General features: G+C 40.2%; 1 protein-coding gene across 2 annotated transcripts in view; it reads left to right on the top strand.

Annotated features, from left to right (window-relative positions):
- chchd6a (coiled-coil-helix-coiled-coil-helix domain containing 6a) overlaps positions 1 to 21728 on the top strand; it is a 69474-nt gene extending 47746 nt beyond the window's left edge. For both annotated transcript variants that reach the window (XM_072449540.1, XM_072449541.1), the window contains 2 exons: positions 579 to 714; positions 21282 to 21728. In XM_072449540.1, coding sequence (XP_072305641.1) covers positions 579 to 714; positions 21282 to 21305 — 160 coding nt within the window. In that variant the 3' untranslated portion in view covers positions 21306 to 21728. The remainder of the gene's footprint in view (positions 1 to 578; positions 715 to 21281) is intronic.
- The last annotated feature ends 2980 nt before the right edge of the window (positions 21729 to 24708 follow it).

Raw genomic sequence — 24708 nt, 5'->3', positions numbered from 1 at the left:
AAAAAAGTAAGAATTGTGTCCCGTTTAAGTGTTTCGTTTAGTATCCTAACTTGCTCAAATGAGTATGAGTATGTCAATGCTAGTTTTTGTCTTGATTAGTAGATTTTAAATACATTTGACGACCCGAGTCCGCACATACACTCTTAGTAAGAATACCATGTTAGATTTGATGAATGAAACCCTGGCCAGACCTGTAATTTGGTTTACTGGCACTACCTGTTTGTCTCCATGACGATAGATATTTAATACCATACAGCGAGGCGTCCTACAAAAAACATTTCCATGGAGACAAGCAGATTGCGTACCAAATAATATAACTTCTATACACCATCACTGTAATTTCTTAAAGAGTTTTATCAGCAAGAACAACTATCAAATAAGGCTTAAGACTGGGGAGACATTCAGCAGAATTGATTGAAACGCTTTCCTATAAACGCTACCTAATAATTGTAAAACGTGAAAAATGTATGTAACGCTTTATTTATGATTTAGATGTTGCAATCGTGTGCCTTCACTGATGGAATCCTTCTGAAAAGTTGCATTTAAGACTGGCTAATGTCTCTGTTTTCTCTCTTCAGGGCTCGTAACACAGAAGCCGTTTGCACCGGTCTTCAAGCTCAGATCCACTCTTGCTACCGTGACAACAAAGACCAGACGCTCCGGTGCTCAGACCTGGCCAAAGAATACATGAAGTGTATCCAAGCTGCCAAAAAGGTACAAAAGACTGCAAAATGCATTCAGAGATCTGTGTTACGTTTTTTTTTTTTGTTCTGTCCGAAATGCTTTTAAGGCAAATTGCTACAAATGCTAATTATAAGAGTGACATTCTAAAGTAATGTCATGTGAAAGCTCAAAAAGTCAATGATTTATGGACGTTTGTGGCTAACAATGCGTTCCGAGTTTGAAGTTTCCTGCCGAGAGAGATAGATGTTTTTATTTCCAGCGCTGCTCCATGTCTGATGTAAAAGAAAGAAATAGATTTTTTTTTCCCCCTCCACGCTGTCAGAATTGTTCTCCGGTAGGTACGAACAAAGCCACAAATCAGATTGATAGGATTCGGAGCGCCGTCACTTTAAGTTTTACATTAAAAAACATCTTGTCATTAGAAGTCATTTTCAGAGTCTGACGTAAAAGTGTGAAATCCGACTTCTCTCTCCAAGACTGGCGCCAGCAGACTTGTTTTGCTGCACCAGTCGAAATGATGCTTGTTTTCTCACAGCGCTGTAGAATGCCTGTCTCATCTGGTATTGTCTCCTCATCTGGAAGTTGCCAATGCAAAATGATTTAGAACGACTCAAAAGTGACACCTCGTTATGGGAAATGGTCGATGAATAATTGATTCGACACTATTCTGCATTACCGTCATGTAGTCTCTAACTGTTTTGGAAGGTAGTAGTTGTACGAATGTTGCTCTGTTAGTCTGGAATGAACTGGAAATGTATACGGATCAAGATTTGTGAAAACTTGTGGAATTCTAAATGCTTGATTTGGTAAACTATCATGATTTGGTAAACTATCATCATTTGGTAAACTATCATGATTTGGTAAACTATCATGATTTGGTAAACTATCATGATTTGGTAAACTATCATGATTTGGTAAACTATCATGATTTGGTAAACTATCATGATTTGGTAAACTATCATGATTTGGTAAACTATCATCATTTGGTAAACTATCATCATTTGGTAAACGATCATAATTCTCTGTAATTATATATCATTTTCTTGGTATTCTCTTTTAAGCACATTTTTGCAACATATGGCTACTTTCTTATCTTAAATGCCTCTTTAACTCTATGAATACCTGTATTGAACTTTGTATTTTTGATGGTGTATATTTTTCAGCCAAGGTTGCATGGCGACCAAGTTATCGTTGCAAAACAATACAGATCTAGCTATTCGACCCCAAATCCTCTACAACCACTTCTTTACCTACAGATATTTCACAAATTCCTTTATACATTAGTGTAAAACGTGAAACTGCCTTTTATATATTTTTTGCACAAATCAAATCTGTCCATCCCAATTTATACTGTACAGTCTAACCTTTCCCCTCAAACTCTTCTCTGCTACATTATTTACAACTTCCCCCGAGCATCTGTCCTGGAAGCTCAAAAACCCCCAGTCAAACGCAGAAAGACGGGGTTCTGCTGCAAGAGGACATTGCACTGGAGGTTAGCACGGCGGCGGTATTTGCACCCGCGCCGCGTTTCCCCGCTCTTCATAACAGTTCGCTCACATCTCCGCTTCGCTCAGGGGCACAGCCGCATCCCACCGCATACAGTAAACGCCGCCGTGTGATAATCAGCTCACGGCGACTTGATTCCTTCCCTCTAATGTGGCTCTGACGCTACGTGTGTGTATTTTTAATGACATTTGCGTCTTTGTAACTCGTCGCCGTGTCTCGTTTCCCATAAGCGCTGAATGGCCCCGCGTGTGTGCGCGTCCAGCCTTTTCCTAGCATTAGCCGGTGTGAGATAACGAGCGGTGAAAGCCAGACTCTTTGAACCCTGCCTTTAAAACAGCCAGGCACATCACACACAATTTGTGTTGGGCCGCGGCAGTGCATGTGTAGAGCGCCGTAACCTCCACATCAAGGTCTTCTGCTCCTGATTAGCCCTGAGGCAGCTCTCTGACTTTCACCCCTATCAATTTGAAAGTTTACAAAGTTTTGGCCCCCGTTTTGTGTCTTTAAAAGCTGTCAGAGTTAGTTTGGTTACTGCTGACGACTTGCTTTTTTCTCTTCCCACCAGAGCCTCTGTGTTATTGGCAGAAAAAAAATGGGTAGACTATATTTGAAGGAGACATTTTTTTTATCTATTTAATTTTTAATTCATACAGATTATAGAGGCTTTGCTGTAAAGTAAAGATATTGATTATATTGTCACACATTTCAATAACTCCATATCTCTCTTTGTAATGTCATGCCCACCCATCCAAAAATAATTTATCAATCAATTTTGAACTTTATTGGGGAATTTGCAGTGCCCTGTGCAGTTGTACCAAGGACCATGGATAAAGATTTGACATGCTTCATCTTAGAATATTAGAATATCTAAAATGGATGCAAAGATGTTGTAGAAATACTTTGAGCAGCCTGATAGTTGTAAAGAGAGACCTGAGACCCTGATTGTGCAGGAGAGGTGTATTTACTCTCAGAATGGGACCCAGAGACATGACACATAGTGGTAGTATGCTCCATAGGATCATGTTTGGCCATGATCCTATTGTTGGGACTATTATAACAGGTAAAACAACCAAATATATATATATATATATATATATATATATATATATATATATTTTGATCATTTTAATCCTTATCTTGACAATTCAGTCTATAAAACAGACCTTTTTTATAACAATGACTGCAGTAATATTAAATCAAAATGGCATAAAAGAATAAATCTAGAAGCCTATTTAAGCCTTTATTTAGTTAATAATGATAACAAGTCTTGAAATATGAATTTGACTAGTTAACTAACTAGTTGACTACTATTACAATGGTTAGATTCTTTTTGTTCTTTTTGATTTTATGTAGGTTGTTTTATCATTGTTCATTGTTTTATGTTGCACCGAATCACCAAAGCAATTCCTGTTTGTGAATTCTGTTCATTGACAATGGCAATAAGGCTTTTCTGATTCTGAGATGCAGCTTTACCAAGGACTGTGCTGAAGGTCTCATCTTATCGATCTATAAGAGGGTCGATCATGGCTTCCTTTCCTGTCCTGACACAGTTGTGATAATTGATTGAACAAGACGAATAAAGTTAATTTAGGCAACATTTATGTGCTTCTTTTTTTTAATTCTTGATGAAACATTTAATTTTTTGTTTCATTCTCCTTGGTTGTCTTGGCAGCGTGTGTCACCACAAAGTTTAGCTCATAAACAAACTTTTCTCTTTTAAATGGTCACATTTATATAGCGCTTTTCTACCGTCAAGGTACTCAAAGCGCTTTACATCAAGGAACCAGTCACCCATTCACACACACATTCACACCCCAGATGTTCGCAGACATTGGGGGGCGAGTTGGGTTAAGTGTCTTGCCCAAGGACACAACGGCAGTATTCACATGAGGCAGCTGCGATCACACCGCCAACCTGCGGGCCAGTGGATCTGACCGCTCTGACGAACCGCCGACCTTTGGATCAGAAGACGAGCACTCTACCACTGAGCTACTGCCGCTCTTTTAATCCTAGCAACCACAAAACAAACTCTTCCTCCTCCTTTGCTTTTCTTCTTTACCGTGTGTCAATTCCCTCCGACTCCTGTGGGTGAAGGTGAGTTTTGTGTTAAGTTAATCAAAGCTGAGTACAGAGAGGATCAGGGAAGGCCTCCGAGGACATAAAGCGACTTGTGTTGTTTGTCTGATTCTTTGGAATGAGTGAAAGACGAGATAATTGGAAGAGAATTGAGCTTCACATTTTGCCCGGTCCTAGACACAAGCCAGTACAGAAGCGTTTTTGATCAGTAACTCAGCGGGTCAGTGGACAAACCGCCGTATCCTCTCCACGGCGACTATTCTTTAAATGCCTTTGTATCTTTGACAGCAAATGAGGAAGCTCCCCACGGTGTTCCGTCATTATTTTGTGGACGCTTTAGCCTGACCGCTGTCCGACGCCTGGGATCCGCAGTCATTTAGCAGTCCATACACACGAGCCGCTCGGGCCCGCGGGGGATTCTCTAGTGATTTAGCGCCAATCCTCCAGAGCTTGTCTGCAGTGCGTATCAATGTCACAAGCTCTCAGAGAAGTGGAGGAGATGGACAGATAGAGAATGAGATTATATAAAACCCCCAAAAATGTAGTGGTTTGAAAAAGCTTTGGTTATCATTTACCATAAGCAACATGTCAGAAACACTCATCTGATATTTCAATTGAAGAATAGCTCATTGTTTATTTTATCCCAGCACTCACAAAAAAAATCACTTCTCCTCTTTCCCTCCTTCACTTCTCCTCTGCTCGCTCCTTCACTCAACTATTCTGTTCCTCATAAATACATAAAGCCATTGTGCTTTCTCTTTCTCCCCTTGGTAATCGACAAGTACACCCTCACACAGCTGCTTTAACAGGTGGGTTTCATCTCTCACTTATTTTTTATTTTCTGTTGATAGACCCAGTTATTGCACACTTTTAAAGGCATTATATGTCATTAATTAAGGTGTTTTTAATTCACGTGTTTGCAATGGGACTTGCGTTCTGAGATCTTCTTTTAAAACATTATCTTAGTGAAATGTGTGTGTGGACACAAATTATGCAAAATTGACTCATTTCAACTTGTATCCATGTTCTAACATTGTTCCCTCATGAAAAACACACATGGAGGAACATTTAGCTTCATTCACACTAGTTCAAGGAATCCTGGTTAGAAAGTCCTTCATTACCTGACGTAGCTCTGACGTGGCTCTGAGAATTTTCTCTGCTGTTTTTAAGTCCATAAATCATCTGCAAACTCGTTCTGTGAATTTATTCTGTCAAAGGCGAGAGTTTTTTAATTTGTTGTTTCACGGATTTTCCTTGGCATTTATAAAAGGGGAGGACGGAATAAAAATACAATTTTATTTTCCCATTATCAAGTCACATTTCTACCATCCAAAAGTCAGAGTTGAATTTAAAAATATTTTTTTATTCCATATAATTTTCTTGGATTCTTAGAATATAGGCCCTTCTCCCACCTCTCTACATTATCTACATCATTATAGTTATCAATGCAAGACATTGAAAATAACTCTTATTATACTGCGTACAAAATACTAAATACAAAGTACTGTGTACAAAAATACCTTCAATGTCATAAACTAACTGTTTAATGGAAGGTGGAGCTCACAGTGATCAGACAGAAAGTAGTCCCAGACTGACAGCTTCTCAGAAAATGAATCATTCCGTGACCAAACAAGTCAGTTTGATAAACTTTATTAAGTCTTGACAGCAACACAAAGTGTGCAATTAATGAAAATGTCTTATTCAGCTTAAATTTGGCCACAGTGATTTGATCCAACATAATTTTTCACACGCTCAAGTCGTGGACACGCAGCTCAGATCAACTCATCAGGACAAGTAGCGTCCTTACAATGCGATCAGAAGAGAACGTGTGACTCCAGACGAGCTGGACATGTCCACATGAGGAGGACTTTTGCTACTTAAATGGCAACGAGACTTAATTACATGTACAAATGCATGGGTTGATGATTTAGTTCATTGCCATTTCCAAAATCCAACAGAATAATTTTAATTCCTAAAAAGTCTTTTAAAATTCCACTAATTCAGTCTTATTCACTGCTCTGCCTGACAATTTAATTATACGGTTTTATTTAATCAACATTGCTACAACATGGTTATGCAAACCAACACTATAGTTTAGATTTTTTTTAAATTGAAATTGTTTGTGAATCATATTTTGAGTACAAGAATTGGTATAAAATCAAACAACAACTGTAAAAACTGCACACTTATTTCAATCCCTTTAGAGAAATTGAGTATTGCTCATTAATTTAAATTTTTTGGGTAAACTGTTGACAAAAAAGGCACAGAAAAAGGCACAGAAATAGCAGTGTTCCTATACTGACAGTGTGCTGAAGTTTAAAAGCACATCTAGAGTCTGACCAGCCGGATATAAAAGATGAATCGTCTGGCACCGTGTCCTGTCATAAATGTCTTCCGGGCATCGGTGAGGTCAGATTCAGGCGTCCGAAAGTCGTAACTACAGACACACTTGCACTTCTTTACATCCAGAGTGCTGCGGAGTTCTGAGGCTTTGTGGAGTTCACACGGAGTGGAGCTGCCTGTCAGTCAGCTCAGAGAAAAACAGACAAAAGGAAGGCGCAATCACAGCGCCGCAGAACGAGCGCAGGTTATGGTCACATATAAAGGTATTTTAGGTTTAAGGCGCAAAACGATCATACGACTAAGTGAGAAATGTTGTTTTTGTAAATAACGTAATCCCTCATTGCAGATTTTCGGAGTGACGACGCCGATGTGCTTTTTTGTTTCCTTCTGTTGCTATGCTCAGTTGTGGTGCAACGTGCAGTATTAATGGAGATAATATTCCAAGTTGATTCATATTAATACATCCACTTAATTTAAATCTCTATCACTGCCCTGATGTTGAAATATTCGTCATAATCTTTTTATAATTGCTATAATATAACAGTGTCGAGAACGTACTTTTTGAGTATCTGTCAGGCGTTGAATCCTTGTATGTTTCTATGGTGTTATGTTGTACCGTAAAGTGTTGACGCCGATGTATTTTTGTCATTCTCGAGCTCCGGGCTGTGAGGACCTGTGAATATGTACAATATCTGTTGGTTTTTGCGGTTTGCCCTGTGCGGCTCTCTGGGTTTGCTGTCCACACCGCTCAGCCCTGCTCCTGACAGCCATCGCCACTTACAGTCCATGCAGGAGGACTTTCTGATGAGATGTCAGCCGCCAGACATTTCCCCCCCCCCCCAAATGTATCCAGCCTTCTACCGCTGACTGTCCCAGTGCAAAGAGGGCACCCTTAACACCGCAGCACAGCCTTGCTTTCAACTGTCCTTAGCTCATAATTGATGTGTGACTGGGTGGTTCTGTGTGGGCCCGGAGGTGGGTTGAATGTGTTAAAAAGTAACACTTGTGGCAGGTGGCCTGTCAGCTCTGTTGTTTTAAACGCCACTTAATACATTTTCACTTTGAGGTTAAGATGGAACATGCCGAGTGGCAGTATTAGCATTTGAATGATACCACATCACATTTGAATGTGTTGGTTTTAACCTTTTTAAGTTATGCTGTTCCACTTACAGAATAATTTAAATACATTTTGTGTGTTTTGTGTAATGAGATTGTGAAACATCTACTGCTGCATACTTTTCCATTCTGTTACTTGTATCAGATATTTACTTAGCTCTCCATTAGCTTTACCTTCATCCCTGCTAATAGTCCTTTTGCCAGTTTAAAGTAAATACATTGTTCTTGGCTGTTAAGGATCCGTTGGTATGTCCAGACAGTCACTTGCCTTTATCAATGTGTAGATTACAGGTTATTAAAGGTGCTATCAATTGATTAGAAAGAAAGAAATATTTCAGATTAACCACACCTTTTGAAATGTGATTAATCATTATTAATTTCACGTTGATGTGAGTATTGTTTGTACAATATTTTGTAAAATAAATGAGTTAAAATGAGTTAAAAGCCCTATTGGCTCAAATTTAAATATGTGTGGTCTCATGTTTCAAGTAAATTAGCATGAACAAACTGGTTCATGACCCTTCATTTCCACTTGCAGAGGTGTAACTGGCTCTTATGGGACAGATGCAAGCTGTTCGGATTGACCTGGTATCTCCAGTGTTCTGTAATGATTTTTATTTACCTCATGAAGCGCACGTTGTTGGTTTGTTCTGCCGCACCACAGCCGTACCACTTTCCTGACTGCGAAAGAATCTTACTTGCTGCCCCCTCATGCTATAATCTTTGTAAAATAAATAAATAAAGAGAATTAAGTTTCTTCTCTTTTGACGTGGCAGTTAATTTGAGCCATGTTCTTGCTTCGTGCTCGTAAAAATCAGCTGGCGGGAAGTCTGCGCTAATCCACCTGAAAACGTATGGATTTCACATGTAAATCTAACCGCATGATATCAGCACAGATCCTCTAGCCTCTTCCTTTTCTGACATAAGCCTCCCTATAGCACCTTTGCTCATAACAGTCCAGTGATTAATCTGCATCAATTCATGTTTAGCCCTATAAAAAATGCAACATTTTTTTTCTTTTTTACAAACATAAAAAACAGAAAAAACCAGACAGGACCAGAGAAAACTAAAGAAAATGGATATAAGTAAAGCACACAAGGTCAGAAATAGCAAGTGTGTGTGTGTGTGTGTGTGTGTAGTTGTGTGTGTTGTGTGTGTGTGTGTGTTGTGTGTCATCCATTTCTTTGTGATTGCCTTTTGTCCAGCCGCTGTTCCAAAGGTATCCATTTATATTGTCCATGGCAGGGGTTTTGAAGCCCAAATTCATAGATCTGGCATGAGTGGGATGGCAGTATCAAAAACAGTCTGCAATGATTTGTTAATTTCCGTTCAGTATTTTTGCGCAACACAACAATTTCACCATTTCAGCCATAGACATTCACCATTTCTGCATAGATATTTGTGCGAAAGTTTGTGTTTTTTTCTTCCTATATTTTTTGCGTTTTGGTGGAGTGATTTTTTGTGGAGTTGAAGTAAAAAAACTCCAGTCAGAAGCATTTTTAGGACCCCTGTTGTGATGCAAAACATTCTGTCGCATTGTGCAGTATTCTGAGGGCTGTGCAAGTCCAAATCCCTGTGGACAGAACACTATGATAAGCCGTGGAAGAAAATAGTTTCATCAAGTAAAGATAAGTTCAAAGCAAACCCCTATTGACAGATATACTGATAAGAAGTCTGTATATGTGATCATCTGAATGCACACAAACATTCACAAAGGCGGTGAGTCCCAGCGGTACAAAATCTCATATTGATTTCTTTTTTCTTTTAGCTCACTTTTAGCGCTGATTGAACAGGACTCGTGTCGGCGCAGAGATCAGAGCCACGCTGTTATTCTGCCGCTGGATAACAACATAGACAAACAGACTAGTGAGTAATACAAATAGAAGGTCAGGATAAACAAAGTACTTTCTTAAAGAACATATGCTGCAGATGTAAACACTCAGGTAGAACAGGAAGCTGAGGAATTGTGGTTTTGTACTGCTTAGGGACAGCTGTTTGTTCTTTGTGATGAATTATAAGAACTAAAGAAAAATAAACCTGTTAATAAAGTACTTGATTTGGCCAAATAAAATAAATAGTGTGTTTCCGGTAACATTGAAAAAAATATTCAGGTAGGTAGGTCGGATTTTTAAAATTAATTTATTTTAAATCCTCGCACAGGTTTTGCAGACAGTTTTCTTTTCTCAGAAGTGAGCGCTTTGCATTGAAGTGGCCTTATTGGTATGCAGATATTGAATAAAATAGTTATCTACATCTATACTAGTCCAACCACAGGAAAAGAGCCATTAGCAGACGACAACAGAGCTGTGCGGTGCCTCCGCGCCGGACGTCAAACACGCGCTCTGTTGCACTGCGCGTGTGTTCGATGGGCTGTAGATCCACTCGTCGCAAAAGGTTTTCCAAAGCACCATAACTTGTAAGTGCCCAGCCGTACTTTGGAGTCTCGTTGACCAAATGGATCACTTGCCAATAGGCATTTCCAGCAGTAGTTGTGTCGCACTATTCTTCTTATTGTCGCTACGTGATGAGAGCACTTTTCGACCGTCACGCAAAATATTGTCAGCGCTGCTACCCCGGGCGCCTGTCACAGCATCTGCGCAGGTTGCATCTGCAAACATGGATGCGCCCATAGGTAAAACGAAACAAAAGTGCGGCGATTTTCATATCTTACGATCCCAACAGATGATTTTTTTTCCTGCAGCTTTTGGATTCTCTCTCACAATTCGACATTCTCGAAACGTACGGCCAGTAAATATGCAATAAAATGTTTAAGGTCGGTTTTTTTTTTATTTTGAAATTCAAGTCGGTCGGGTTACAGGAAACACACTATTTATTTATTTTTGGCCTTATCAAACTGTGAAAGGAGAATGTAGTAGCCAAAGAACTCTCTATGGAGAGAGAGTTGTTGTTGCTGCTGTTGTTGTTGTTGTTGCTTTTATATATAACTTAATTTCATAGTTTTGTAGTATAGCTTAGTTGCAGGACTCAGTTGAACACTAAGCCTAATAAGTTTGGGAAAAGGCAGATGAAGCTGCTGTCAAACGGGAGCAGACAGCAGGTGTGCGTGGACAGGGTTTGGGTTAAATGGTCGTTCTGGAGAAAGAATCCACGATGGGCAAAAAATGAGGAGATGCAGAGAGGAGCAGGAAACATGGCAGCCCCCTGGCAGTCATCGCTAATGAAGAAAAATGAGGGGCTTTAGCTGCTAGCTGCACCTCTACTGACCATAAATACCATGCTTTTACACTTTTACACACTTTAAACGCAGCTTTTGACATGGAAAGATTTAAAGTATATAGTTTTTCTTTAAACTTTTGGCCTAATTACGGAAGTGACTGTTTTTATTAAAGCGCCAAACTTTGCACTTGAGTTCCACACCAAATTAGCAGCTCTAATTAGACCTAAAGTCATGCCGTGTTGCCGTAGTCGCTTTTAAAGATGATGTTTTTTTTTTTTTCTTCTCAATGTTAATGTGGCAAAGACCAGATCCTTTGACTCCATGACTGCGCAAGAATCTTACTGCGACTTGCTGCCCCCTCATGCTATCATATTTGTAAAATAAAGTTTCTCTGAACTCTAGTTTCTTCCAAACTCACAACTAAAGTCCGTTTTGTGCCTTGTTAGCTCTAGCTGCCTGGGGAACAAAAAAATCTGGACAAAAATATTATAAAGGAGAGATTTCAAAGCTTCAGTGTAGCACCGTCTTGGAGAAAACAGTGGTGTACTGGAAAAAAGATGTGCTAATGACCTGAAGACGCATGAGTGATGTTAAAATTATTCCAATCATGCTGGCTTAATACTGTTTTTGTTTGCACAGCTGCAATTCACTACAGGTAGAATGAAATTAAATGTATACTAATGTGAAAACAGTGGCAATTAGCTCTAAATATATATGCTGTAAAGATACAAGGGCCCCCAGAACAGTTCAGAGCGGTTTGGAACGGTTAATAGCAGGATGGGCTGTCAGGTAGGGGTTTGTTATGTGAGCAGCTGATGTCACTCAAATATAATACATGTTTTTGAATGAATAAAGCCTGATTTGTTTCCTTTTTAATCATGTGGGCGATCTCGGCAATTCATCAAAGGACGTTGAGTAATTGCAACAAGTTTGTGGCGCTGTTAGACGTGGCTAAAGCTAACATAAACGCAAAGCTTTTTCTGCTTTTATCAATTCTCTGCACCTCTACACTGCATTTTTAACATCTTTGTGTAATGCATTGGTTTAGGATCAATGCATTATGCACTGGAAACGCAAACATTTTTAACTTATTGCAATTGTCAAACAGGAAGTTACGCTAATGTGTGCTAGCTCTGTTTTGATAAGCATATCGGATCAACAAATAAAGGAAGTACTGTGGTTTGTCACAAGATTAAGTCAGAGTTTAGTGAGAATGTATAACTTTTTTTCCATTTCCATTTGCTTTTTGCAGTCTTATTGATCCTAGTGCATTCTTTCTTATCCAATCATCTCGTTCTAAAGTATTCCAGGAGCTAAACAGTGAACCAGGACACTTTGGAGGAGGCTTCCACTCACGTTTCCCTTTGGATTGCTTAAACGGACCAGTACGGTTCACTTCAGACACTTTCGGACGCTTCCTTTCCATTCCAAAGTGAACCAGTCGAAACGTGGCTATAGATGGAGAGATTCAGACCTTCATCGCAGAAATACACATAATAAATTAGGTAGTAAAGTTTACCCAACACATCTCTTCCAAGGGCGGGTTCTCAAGACCACTAACTGCTTTGATAACGGCATTGAGCCTCTCTAAAGTGTACGAAGATGGTGTTTGGTATGGGAATTGTCCACTCTGAGCCCAATACTTTACAAAATTAATTAAATTCCCCATATCTAGTCTGGTGGAATTGTAAATTGCTTCATTGCCAAAATAAACCATTCAGTAATTGTTAATACTGCTACAATATACAAGTTAAATGCATGCAGACGTTAGTGTTTTTATAATTAGTGCGACTCAAGTAAGGGCAATTAGAAGCTTTCTCGAGCAGCTGTCTGGGTCAGTGCTGAAGAAATGATGCTCCCATTATATATTGTTAGTTGATTGTTTGTCATTCGAATGGTTACCCGTCACCATTTGTTTTGAGCTTGATTGTTTGTTTTTTTTGTAACCAGATGCATTTGCACAAGCACTGACGCGAGACGGTAAATTTACGGTTTATGAATGGGAAGCTGAGCAACCGTAAGCTCTTTTTGATTGTCGCGGTAATTTGAGCATTTGTTTTCATTATATTGGGAGGTTAGGCTGTCACGCTTTTACAAACCCAACACATCCGACGCACAAGACAATGCAGAGATACAAATAAAACATGTCAGCCCCGCCGTTTGAGGCTTGATGAAGTGGATAAATTAAAATGAAATGGAAGCATTTTTTGAAAGCCGCCAAATGGAGTTTGGAATTAGAATGCTATGCAAAGTTATGCTTTTGTTTTAGTTGGTTCTAAGAAAAGGAACAAGCAACAAACCGTAAGGCTACAACAAAAGGATATTGTCTAAGCTTGCAATTTATTTCAGCAGGGTTTTGTCTTTTCCCATTGATTTCAAATTAATTACAGGTAAACTTTGAATTCATCTTATTTGCTTTTAATGATAGTAATGTCCTTGAATTAGGTTTAAATGGGTCCTGTTTCCCATTTGGAGTGGCTCAAGTCGATCCCAACATTTCAGACAAATTGCTAAAAAAAAAATTGGGAAAAGCCAAATGCATGTATTTATAGAATTAAAAAAAACAACTTGTAATTGTGATTTGACCCACGATTGTCGTAGATTATATGTAAGTAAATCTATGACAACCGTGGATCATTTGTTTGTATTTTGGACATTTTAAATCACAATTACATGCTTTGTTTAGATCTCTCCAGACTGATTGCTCTGGACATGCTTTTACCATGTCATCCACATTGTATTCACTTCACTTTTACAATGGTGCAAACGGTTCATTTACTACCGGGGAAAGCAGGGTTTGTACTCAGCAGTTCTATCTGAAAAATGAATGTCACCTTGTTGACCTTGTAGATTGTTTCTCTGTTAACTGTTGGTTTGGCAACAAGCGGTGTGTGTAAAGCCGAGGGAGTGGTTGCCATTTTGTTTATTCTCTTTTCATCCATCTTTAACGAAGCACATTCATATGTCAGACGTGAGTTCTTCTTTAAACCAACCCCTTTCATCTCGCACTGCCTCACATTCTCTTTGTCTCGCTATACTTTTTTCTCTCCCTCTCCACAGTTGACATATTGATTCCATTTTCATACACACGGCAGTTGTTCTCTCCGTCATAAACCATCAAAGCTACCTCTTTTCAAGCTGCTATTGATCAACACACAACCGATCGCAACCAATCACCAGCTCTCCAGCTCCTTTGTTGCACTGTAAGCTTGACAAACTTTATTTTTTTTTAATCAGCCGCCACCGCTGAAATTACAGGCTTGGTACATTTCGTTTTTTAGTGGTGGAATTAGACTTGTCTTGTTCCTTTTTTCTTTGCAGACATTTAAGTGTTTCGATAAATAGCGCGGACTGAAGTCGATTGAAAACTCTTGCTACAAGCTTTAGAAATGCGAGACACTTTCATTTGCACTCATTATGTGTCCGTGTGAATGCGGGTGCCAACTTTGACAAGTGCAGTCAGGAGTTGACATGTAATGGAGATGTACGTGAGTTTCACTTTGCTTATTTAATTTTTTTCTGTATCTCAGACCCCTAACTAAGTGTATAAATGCCATCACAGAGACAACATATTCACCGTGTAAGTCGCACCAGCCAAAAAATGCATAATAGAGAAGAAAAAAACACGTAAGTCGCACTGCAGTATAAGTTTGATTTTTTGGGGGAAATGTACTTGATAAAATCCAAGACCAAGAACAGACATTTAATCTTGAAATCCAATTTAAAATAATAACATTAGAGAATGTTGAATAGGTGAACGTATGCTAATGTAACACCTTCAGCTACATGACACACAACAAACTGTCGTGTCTGGAATGTTAACGTAACATATTAACAGTTATTCAGATAACTATTCACATAAAGACATGCTGACAATTTTACCAAAGCATCAGTATTACCCCAAATCACTAAATCCATTGAATTATTTTTCCTCTGTGTCACTTCTAAACAACTCCCCAAACTCTGAAGGTAGAGGAAGTGCAGATTCTTCTTCTGCGTTGCTTAGAGCCTAGAGCGCCCTCTTGCGCTTGTCAGTGTGAAAATAACTAATAATATCACATATACGTCGCTCTGGAGTATAAGATGCTTCCCGGAAATACGGTATATGCCATACATAGCCCAACACCTGAGATACACATTTGACAAGTGGCAAAAGCAAAAGCAAAGTTTGATCTTGCATAGGGATTTTATAGTTGTTTGTGCTTTATACAGCTCTTCATAATACCCTTTCAAAGCCAATAAACATTTTCTCCAGCAAGGTCGGTCTATTTGCTATGACAGATGTGATAGGGATTTTATAATGTAATTGTTTCATTTGCAGACTGCACCACAGTCTCATAATTGCTCGAAATAGAATCTCCAAAGCAAATTGCAGTCAAACATTTGTATTATCATATGAAAGTGAGGGCAGAAGGAGGTAGTCCTTTTACTCACATTTAACAGCTCCTCAGTTTGTTTGAAATCTTACTAAAATGTTTACAGTCGCGCGCGCCAGTTTGCTGCGGATACTCTGCACCTCTGCCCCGTGACAAAAGTGCTGATTGCACCTGCTCCACTTTGTGCCACTTTGTGCTCCACAGAAAACTTTCCATTCACTCTCTGGTGATTGCAGAGACATAACCTTTGCACCGTCACTGCCCTTCTCTTTCTGCCCCCATCATTCTCTCCCTTTTGTCACACTATATTGCTCAATCGAAAGCCCAGGTTGGCCACAGTTGGCTCTTTTCATGTGCCTAGCGGTCTCCGGCGGTAACCTCACCTCGAAGCTTTCAAACGCCGATGCTTCAGAGTGCGGGGCGCTGGAGGCGAGGCCGCTCCAGATTGCCTCCACTGGGATGCTTTTCGGGCAGCTTTTGTGGCCCTCGCTTGCTGTACCGTGACCTATCCGAGCGCCAGGAGGCCTGCCCCCTAGACCCCGCACTCGTCCACTCTTTCTACACTCTTAACAGGGGTCCGGATAATTATTCAACACAAACCTCGCATTATACCCTCTTGAAAGCCATCCAGTCCACAATAAGCACTCTTGGTTATTATTTTTTTCTTTTCCTGGGGGGCATTTTTATCGGCAGTGACACACGCTCAGGGAGAGGATTTGTGTGAGTCGGACCCCCTGTTGGGATAAGAGGGGGCGACAGCGGGGTGTTGAGGTGGGTCTTTCACCAGCTTTTGTTGTGCCCAAGCAGCCGCAACATTATCGGAACGCTCTACTTTGTCCCACTGGTTCTTTTGTGTCCCGTTGTCAATCCATCTCCCTCTCCTCCTCTTTCTCTTTTTTAGGTGGGGGCTGCCGCTGTTTTGTGATTGCTCGCCAATTCACACTCTACAACTCCCGAACAGATCGATTTCTTTCTTCTTCTCTGGCCTTTTGTAAATAAATAAATCGCATTGTGTTATTGCGTGTTCCCAGGGAGCCGTGTTGACAAGTTCACTTTTATCTGAAACTTTGGAATAGCTTTTTTAAGAGTTGTAGTACAGTTATTTGCAGTTCTTAGTCCAGCAAAAGAAAACAAATATATATGGATTTTGTTGTAATAAAAAAGGCTTTTCAAACATGATGTTTGGTAACTGCATGCCACTACCTTTCAGAAACTCTTCTGAGAATAGCAGTTCATGATAGAAAATCAATAATAGTTGTAGGTTTGATTGATTTGACTTGACCAATGAGACCCATTCACTTTTCTGCAAATTTGCCCCCTATACATTTTTGTTTTTAGACAATTGGAAACATCTCATATTCTATTCATATTCTAATAATGCTATGTACTAAATTGTATGTGGTTTGTATGGGTTTGCTTATTAACTGAATATTGCAAAGGCTAATTGTGTGTCTGAAACTCTCAACCTCAATTAACAGATACATTTCATTTCAGAAAATAAATGATAGAGTAAGCTAGAAACCCACATAGAAATATTTTGTTTGTTCCTTTGTTGGAAGCTGTTTAATGACATGGTTTTGCTTGCCAAGGCTGTTGCCCATTAGGCCACAATTTCACACCTCATTTGAAATGGAAAACTCTGTCCAGACTTACACATTTGACACTTACAAATCACCGGCAGAAGAGGAATTTAAACCACACATAATTGGCTCTTTTATTGTTTTATTTTCACAAAAGGTTGTTGGAGGCAAGAATGGACCTGCACACAACATGTAATAGCAGTTCTTTTACATTTTATTTTATTTGGAAGGAAACATACAAAAAATAAATGTTCAAAAATAACATGATATAAAGAGTTCAGAGCAGCGTACTAAAACCTGTTTTGTGGTTAAAACTAACAAAAAAGACAACAGTATCAATATTGATTGGTTTTTACTTTGGCAGTTTAGACATAAAATCATTATTGAAAAAACAATGTTGTGATTGCGTTGGGGATGACAATAAGCACTTATATTGTGGGGGACTGACAGTGGCACAGACAGTAAGTAGTAGTTTCACTTGTAACTCACTCCAGGAAAAGTGGCTAGTATTTATATTCACTTCATCACTTTCTAATGTAGATGTATGTTCCTTGCTAACTGAATCCTTCTTGTTTGTTTGATTTTGAAGCAACACATCAGTGTCAACCTCTCTTCCAGCGTGTTTTCAATCGTTATATAGTGATATCAATCGTCTTTAATATTTGTGTATTAATTAATGTGCCCCTAGTCGTGTTTCAAATATATTTACGAATTGACGCCCAAAATGATCCAGACAGCTGATTTGCCAGGCCGACCTAAAATGGAGCTTGTTAAAAGAGCCAATCTCATCTGTACGTGTTCTCCTGCACTTTCTCCCCATCTCCATCCCTTCATCCCTCAGCACTGGAGTGGTCAGGCCTATCAACCGCAGCGCCTCAGTCTATCACCTGGGAGCCCCAATTGCCTGTCAGTCATCAGATAAAATGGATTTCCAATTGAGTCAAGGCTCCCAAGCTGCGGCAGGCCGAATGGAGGACAGGCAGAGAGGCGCTTGGTGTTTGTTATTTGTTTTTCTCCTACTGTGTCGCCCTCTGCCCCTCCCCTCCACACACTGATGTGATCCGTATGAAGTGAAAATGGGCTGCTTGTAAAAGCCCACATACCAATGTGCCATCCTGGAGTCTGTGTCAGCTCAGCCAGTCACCGCTTTAAAACAGAGTGGACCTCCAAAAAGAACAACAGGCGGTCCAGCTATTAGTGTGGGAGCCGCTGAGTCGTAAACACTTATTTTAATGATTAGTAAATAGAGTTTGTGGCACTTTGGCAAAATATTCATGGTTTTAGTGAAGTAACAATTTGGAAAATATTTCTGGAGCTCTGGCATATGCACTGCTGCACCTGCAGTATAGGCCACCTTTTTCAAATGTGTTCTCTTGCTCTCAAACACATGCAGTAAACTGTAGTAGACTGCATTTAGTACTATACAGGCCAAGTTCAGGTCATTTATCAACATGCTGACCTCTCTCCCTCCAGCTGTCTGAGCAAAGGGCAAGGTACCTACACCAAATACTACAACTCTAGGTTGCAGACTAGATTTTTTCAGATAATATTGCATAGTTTTACCTATGACTCCTTTCGTGTCTTTTCTGAAATGGATGGGTTGTTGTTGGGGAAACGATAAGCTCCCTGTCGTCTAAGTGCACCTCCCTCGTCTTGCTTGAGATTTTGACCAGAGCAAGTGTTCTCTCCTCTTCCGCCGCCTGGTCAGTTTGAGAAAAGCTGGAATAAGTCTCCTTGTCACACGTTTTGCATTGGAAATATTTAAAATGTGTCAACTAATGTCCTGTAGATGGTCTTTATTGTCCAGAATGCTGTAGATGAGAGTGGCTCTGAACAAACGTTTGAGAGGGGTGGTGTGGAGGAGGAAATCAGAGGTGGAGATGAGCGGACGGGAGTGAGGGGTAAGATGGGGGTGTATTGATCAGCTGCACTCTCAGTCTCTCTGTGGTTTTAGTACTCGGGGTTTCACAGCCAGGGCTTTCTCCACCGGGCTCACAGCACATTATGTGTCCTACACAGGAAAACTGTCACCAGGATCAGAGAGAAGGTTTGATACTGAAGACCACCAGGGAAATGAAGGCGAGCGCAAACTGCAATCAACACCATGAGAGATCCAGTTTATGCTTTACAAGACGAGAAATGTCATGGAATCATTTATTGTTTGTGTGCCGGGTGGTCTCACTACAAATGCATTTTTAAAAACTGGAAAATATTTACTTTTATGCAAAGGAAAACATGTATTTCTAGCAACTTATTCAAACTGCGTGTCATGAACTTGCAACATGTTTTATTGAAAAAAGACGGCACATTTACTCGTGGCTCGAATCGAACTGAAAGATAAAACAATGACACAAACTGCCAATGGAGGTTTTGTTTTTGTGAAGTGCCGTATTCAAACTCGGACACCTGGACGCCGCACCTGGCAGCTGAGACGTTTGAGATGTCGATAAACACCACGATTATTTCAAAGTGGGACCAGCCAATTACAGTTTAAAAGTACTTTCAAAATGCACTGTAGCACGACAGATGGCACATACAAACTGCAACTGTATACTATATGCCATTTTTCAGGCTACTTGTCTACATGGAGATGTTATTGCTGTGCCTGGGCTGTTTTTGCAATGTATTTCCAAGGAAACGAGCAGGAGGTGCAAACAGGCTAAGACACAGGTCAGATCTGTGGAGAGGCGGCATCGCTCACAGTTAGAATGCATGTTTTTCCGTCTTATTTTGAGCAATAAAAACACCCTTGATTAAATAAATGCAGGACAGATGATACATTTAATGCCATAAAGAGGAACATTCCCAGCAAAGCATTTCCATAGAAGCAAGCAGATCACGGAAAGTTACATAATGCACCTTTTAATTGATATCTAGTGTATCCCTTTCTCTTCATATTAATTCATTTCTTTAAAAAGTGGAGCTTTTTCCAAATGTCCCACCGTGCCCCTGGAATACGAATACTAAATGAGTTTACGTTATGGATTTGATGCAATCAGATTACGCGCGCCTGTTCTGCCTCATCAGATAATGTTAATGATGCCCCCTGGCTATCGTCACATGTACTGTAACTTCAGCTCGCCGTCATCGGTTCAATATCATTTCAAATTAAGAGGATCGGAACAGTCATTGACGTGGAAGGTCAATCTCTCCGCATCGATTTCTGTGGCGTTCCTTTCATTACTGTATAGTTCAATAAGCCCCTCGGATCAATGTCAAGTCACCTACTGTAGTACATTGAATAGCGTCTTATATTGGAGCATGAAACCGTATTCATCTGGACTGGTTATCATGGGATTATGTTGCTGCCGTGCTAAGATGTTGATGCGTGAGTGTGTTTATGAAGTATTGTTTCAAGACCTTAACATCCCATTGGAGGAAACGTACTGTACGTTGTGGGTCACTGCTCTTTACTGTGCTCGCAGTGTACAGAGTATTTACTAGACCTAACTAAGACCGATTCTTCTGTGTGTTCAGCCTTTCACAACACTGGCATGTGTTTAAAGATGACTTGAAATGTGTCCCGAGCAATACCGTATTTTTCGGACTATTAGTAGAAGTCGCACCAGCCAAAAAATGTATAATAAAGAAAAAAATATAAGTTGCACTGGTGTATGAAATGCAGTTGCAAGTGTGAAAATAACATTAATAATATCACATATAAGTCGCTCCGGAGTGTAGTATAAGTATATTAGTAAAATATAAGTACGGTATTTTCCGGACTATAAGTATCACCGGAGTATAAGTCGCACCAGCCAAAAAATGCATAATAGAGAAGAAAAAAAACATATAAGTTGTACTGGAGTATGAAATGCGGTTGCAAGTGTGAAAATAACAAATAATATCACATATAAGTCGCTCCGGAGTGTAAATATATAAGTATAAATATAAGTATAAGTCGCACCCCGGCCAAAACTATGAAAAAAGGTGAGGCTTATAGTCTGGAAAATACGGTAAAAATGCAATTGATTTAGTTTATTTTCATTTATGAAGCAACGTGCTTTTTTTCCTATAACTAAAACCACATATTTTCTTTTACCAGTCAGGATTTGTTGTCTTTGTTGCTCGTTCAATTCAATGTCCTCTTTTCTATAAACTTCTGTCTTTAGATGCTCAGTGAGAGACTGTGCTATGTTTTTTATCTTTAGAGCTTTTAGTGTTTTAAGATAAAATGACACACATCAAAGTCACAGCAGTACAAAGCAAAGTGGAGGTGGCGATGCCCTGCGCTCGTACACCGCTGTCGACCTAAGTAACATAATTACTGAAATAATGTCCTCTTCTCTCATCCCTGACCTTTCAGCTGGACATTTGCAGTTGGTACTATGTAGGAACACAGTCCGAAGCTGCACCTAACAGCACATGAAAGGTCAGTGGGCGGCAACACTACACACGCCCACAAACTCTTTTTCTCTTTTTCAGAACTTGATGGTCAACCGCGGATGAAGACTGAAGATGCGATTGTGTGCGGCGGTTTGGAGGTTATCCGTTTATGCACTAAGGGACATTGTGTTATCATGAGTTTGTTGCTTGGTAAAAATACAAACACATATTCAAGAATTCTATTACTTTTGCACTGCCATAATATTCCTTCCGAGACTATTGCGTTCATGGCTTTTATTTTGACACTGACAATGAAGCATTTCTTCCGTAATTTAATGGCTTAAACTACAATTCAGGGTCAGTTCGCGTCCAATATTTTACCACTTATTCTATCATAATGTAGGTTTGAATGAAGTGTAGTTTGAAAAGAAATGATTGCGTGCTTTTGCTTTACTGAATAGTGGTTTTGTATTTTATAAGCTCAGGTATGTCCTGGCCATGACTTATCCAACATGTCAAGATAAAAAAATAAATCTGTTTATTTATATTTTATGTATCTTGTGAATTTTTTTCTGTACTAACATTTGACATTTGACAAACTCTGCCTAAGATTTTAACCAATAGCCAATATTTGATTTGTATAGCTTTAAATTCATCAATTGGCTTTGAGCAACATAATGCGGGGCAGTTGCAGAAAGAGAAAAGAGAGGAAATTACTATCTAATTATTTCAAAATGGCATTTGTAATATTGTACTTGGCAGAAGTCGAGTTCCCTGCACCTTTTTGAGCTTGTTCCTTACTCTTTGATGAAGCGGAGCAACAGTTTGTTGCTCTGACTGGTGATGTCATTACTGCCACTGTTATTACAATAAGTGGATGGATTGTATGTTCTTTAAATCTTGCATCAGTCAAAAAACAAATTTATTTCGCCCACAGTCCTGGTTAGACTTCTCTTAGTTGCTTTCGCTTCAGAGAATTACTGAACAAACAACCTCATTTTACATTTGTTTCAAGAACAAACCATCAAATAAGTCCTTTTGACTGGTAAAGCCATTCAGCCAGAGGAGGAGCACATTGTCACGCTATCGTAACTGCTTCAGCACTCTCATCGAGCCCCACTCAGGTGTACCCAGGTGTGCCATAATGTACCCGATTGACTGAACGTATTAAGTCTGAACCTCTGCATTTACTCTAAATTCTCCACTGACACTCTGGTAATTGGCTCGGCACGCTGCATCAGCCATGCACAAGAAAAAACTGGGGGGGAGAAGGAAAAAAAAACTTGCCCGCACGAATCCACACACATGTAACATCCAATCTTAATAAAAGGAAAGAAGAAATGACAGGGGGGGTGGTGGAGGTCGGCGGGCGGAGGTGGCCGCGCAGATGTTGCTACGGTAACAGCAGCAAGCCAAGGCCGCGAGCTGAAGAAGAGATGAGGAAGATGGCATACGTTGAATTCAAATGCCTTGTGCTGTTGATCTTGTGTCATACCCAATTACCAGTGCGGAGAGGTGGGAGAGGTGGCGGCACGTCCAGGAAAGCGCTGCTGTGAAGGGGGGGGATGACTTCTTCTGAATACACAAAGAGGAAGAAGTGATTTGAACCTGTGTGCTGCTGCGGTAAACACCCACGGCTGTCATTACACGGCGGCGAGGGGAAGGTTGTGCCAGATCTTTTTATCCGGCGGAGAAATGTGAGCGAGCGCGAAAGAATCCGTGCTTTTTTGTATGAAAAGGAGCAAACATATTCCCTGCACAATGAAGGAGCGGGCAGTTTTTAGGTTGAAAAACATGAGGGAATGAAGCGATAAACTAAAGTACAGCTTCTTGAACGTGACGGAGCAGTATGAAATAGTGGACGCGGCGGGCACCACAGGAGCTGTAGTGTACTCAGTGCGTTTAGTAGCACCGTGTCGCTGTGAAACGTGATGTCATGATGGTTACGAAAAGATAAAGTACCTTCAATAACTTACGATGTACCTGAAGTCAAGAAGTACGCAAGTTAATATGTTTACTATAGCAGTATGTTGCATTTTTTCTGTTGTCTTTTGATGATATGAATAGCCAGAAATCTTCCTAAATGTTCTTAAAAATATAAAATGTACTAGACGGTTAGTCCTGCTTTAGTCCTGCTTTAGTCCTGCTTTAGACCTGCTTTAGACCTGCTTTAGTCCTGCTTTAGTCCTGCTTTAGACCTGCTTTAATCCTGCTTTAGACCTGATTTAGTCCTGCTTTAGTCCTGCTTTAGACCTGCTTTAGTCCTGCTTTAGACCTGCTTTAATCCTGCTTTAGTCCTGCTTTAGACCTGCTTTAGTCCTGCTTTAGACCTGCTTTAGTCCTGCTTTAGACCTGGTTTAGACTTGCTTTAGACCTGCTTTAGTCCTGCTTTAGACCTGCTTTAGTCCTGCTTTAGACCTGCTTTAGTCCTGCTTTAGTCCTGGTTTAGACCTGCTTTAGTCCTGGTTTAGACCTGCTTTAGTCCTGGTTTAGACCTGCTTTAGTCCTGGTTTAGACCTGCTTTAGTCCTGCTTTAGTCCTGCTTTAGTCCCGCTCATCTGAAACCCTCTAAGTGTTTGCGCACACCTGGTTGTGAAACACTGATCTATGCAGCATAATATTCAATGAACTAATGAGATTTATTTAAAGTGCAGTTCTCAAACTTTTTACACCAAAGAGAAGATTTGTCTTTCCGTGCACCACCAGATCTAAATCGGGGTCTTTAACAGAACTATTCCAGATCTAAATTAGGGCTGAATCAGCTCTTAAGCAGGAATACACCATTGCAACAGTAGTTTTAACAAATGGAAGGAAATACATGGTTAAAAATGTACTCTAAATTAAGTAAACACTAGAACTAAAGTTTAGAAGAAGAAAAATGAGCAAATCTTTATACTTTTTTAACTGACCTTTTGACAGATTATTTCTCAACTACAGCTGCACCGTTAGCTTGGCTGCTGCCACATGTTATTAAGATGTCCTTTTCTGGGACTTCAAACGTCACCAAATCACAAACCCGAGCGGGATGAAGCGCCTGGAATCCCTCACATTATCTTCCAAACTCCTTACACGTGTAGAATCTGATCCCATTTGTATACCTGCCTCTTTGCACTTCAACTCTTAAACAACACCACTCGGGGGAAATCAGCGAGCCCCGCACTATCTCTCGCTCCCATCACATTCGCACCGCACCGCACCGACATCCGCTACACCCTTTTTTCCCCTCTCCTCCACACATCCCTGCCTCGGCCCGCCCCGATTAAACACTTCCACTTCTCTAATGCCATCACAAGTCGGCTCTGCTTAACCCCGGCCGCATGATGGACCATAGCGACGCGCGGTTTAATCCCTCTGTAGTAGCCCGGATTAGTTCTCCCATTTATCTTTTCTCGGAGCATTACTGTCGCTTCCTCTCCCTTCTCCTCCATCCGCTCTTTCTTCGCCCGGCTAATGCGCAGACTTCTGAGTGGCTTAATGCCGTATAATGTGGTGACTAGTCTTTATCTGTCTATTGTGGCGATTGTTT

This window comes from Eucyclogobius newberryi, unplaced genomic scaffold (assembly GCF_026437365.1).
Source record: "Eucyclogobius newberryi isolate DKJ021-1_F unplaced genomic scaffold, fEucNew1.0.hap1 SCAF_17, whole genome shotgun sequence".
Taxonomy (NCBI): domain Eukaryota; kingdom Metazoa; phylum Chordata; class Actinopteri; order Gobiiformes; family Gobiidae; genus Eucyclogobius; species Eucyclogobius newberryi.
Note: the sequence above shows the minus strand (reverse complement) of the source record. Positions and strands in the feature narration are given on the sequence as shown.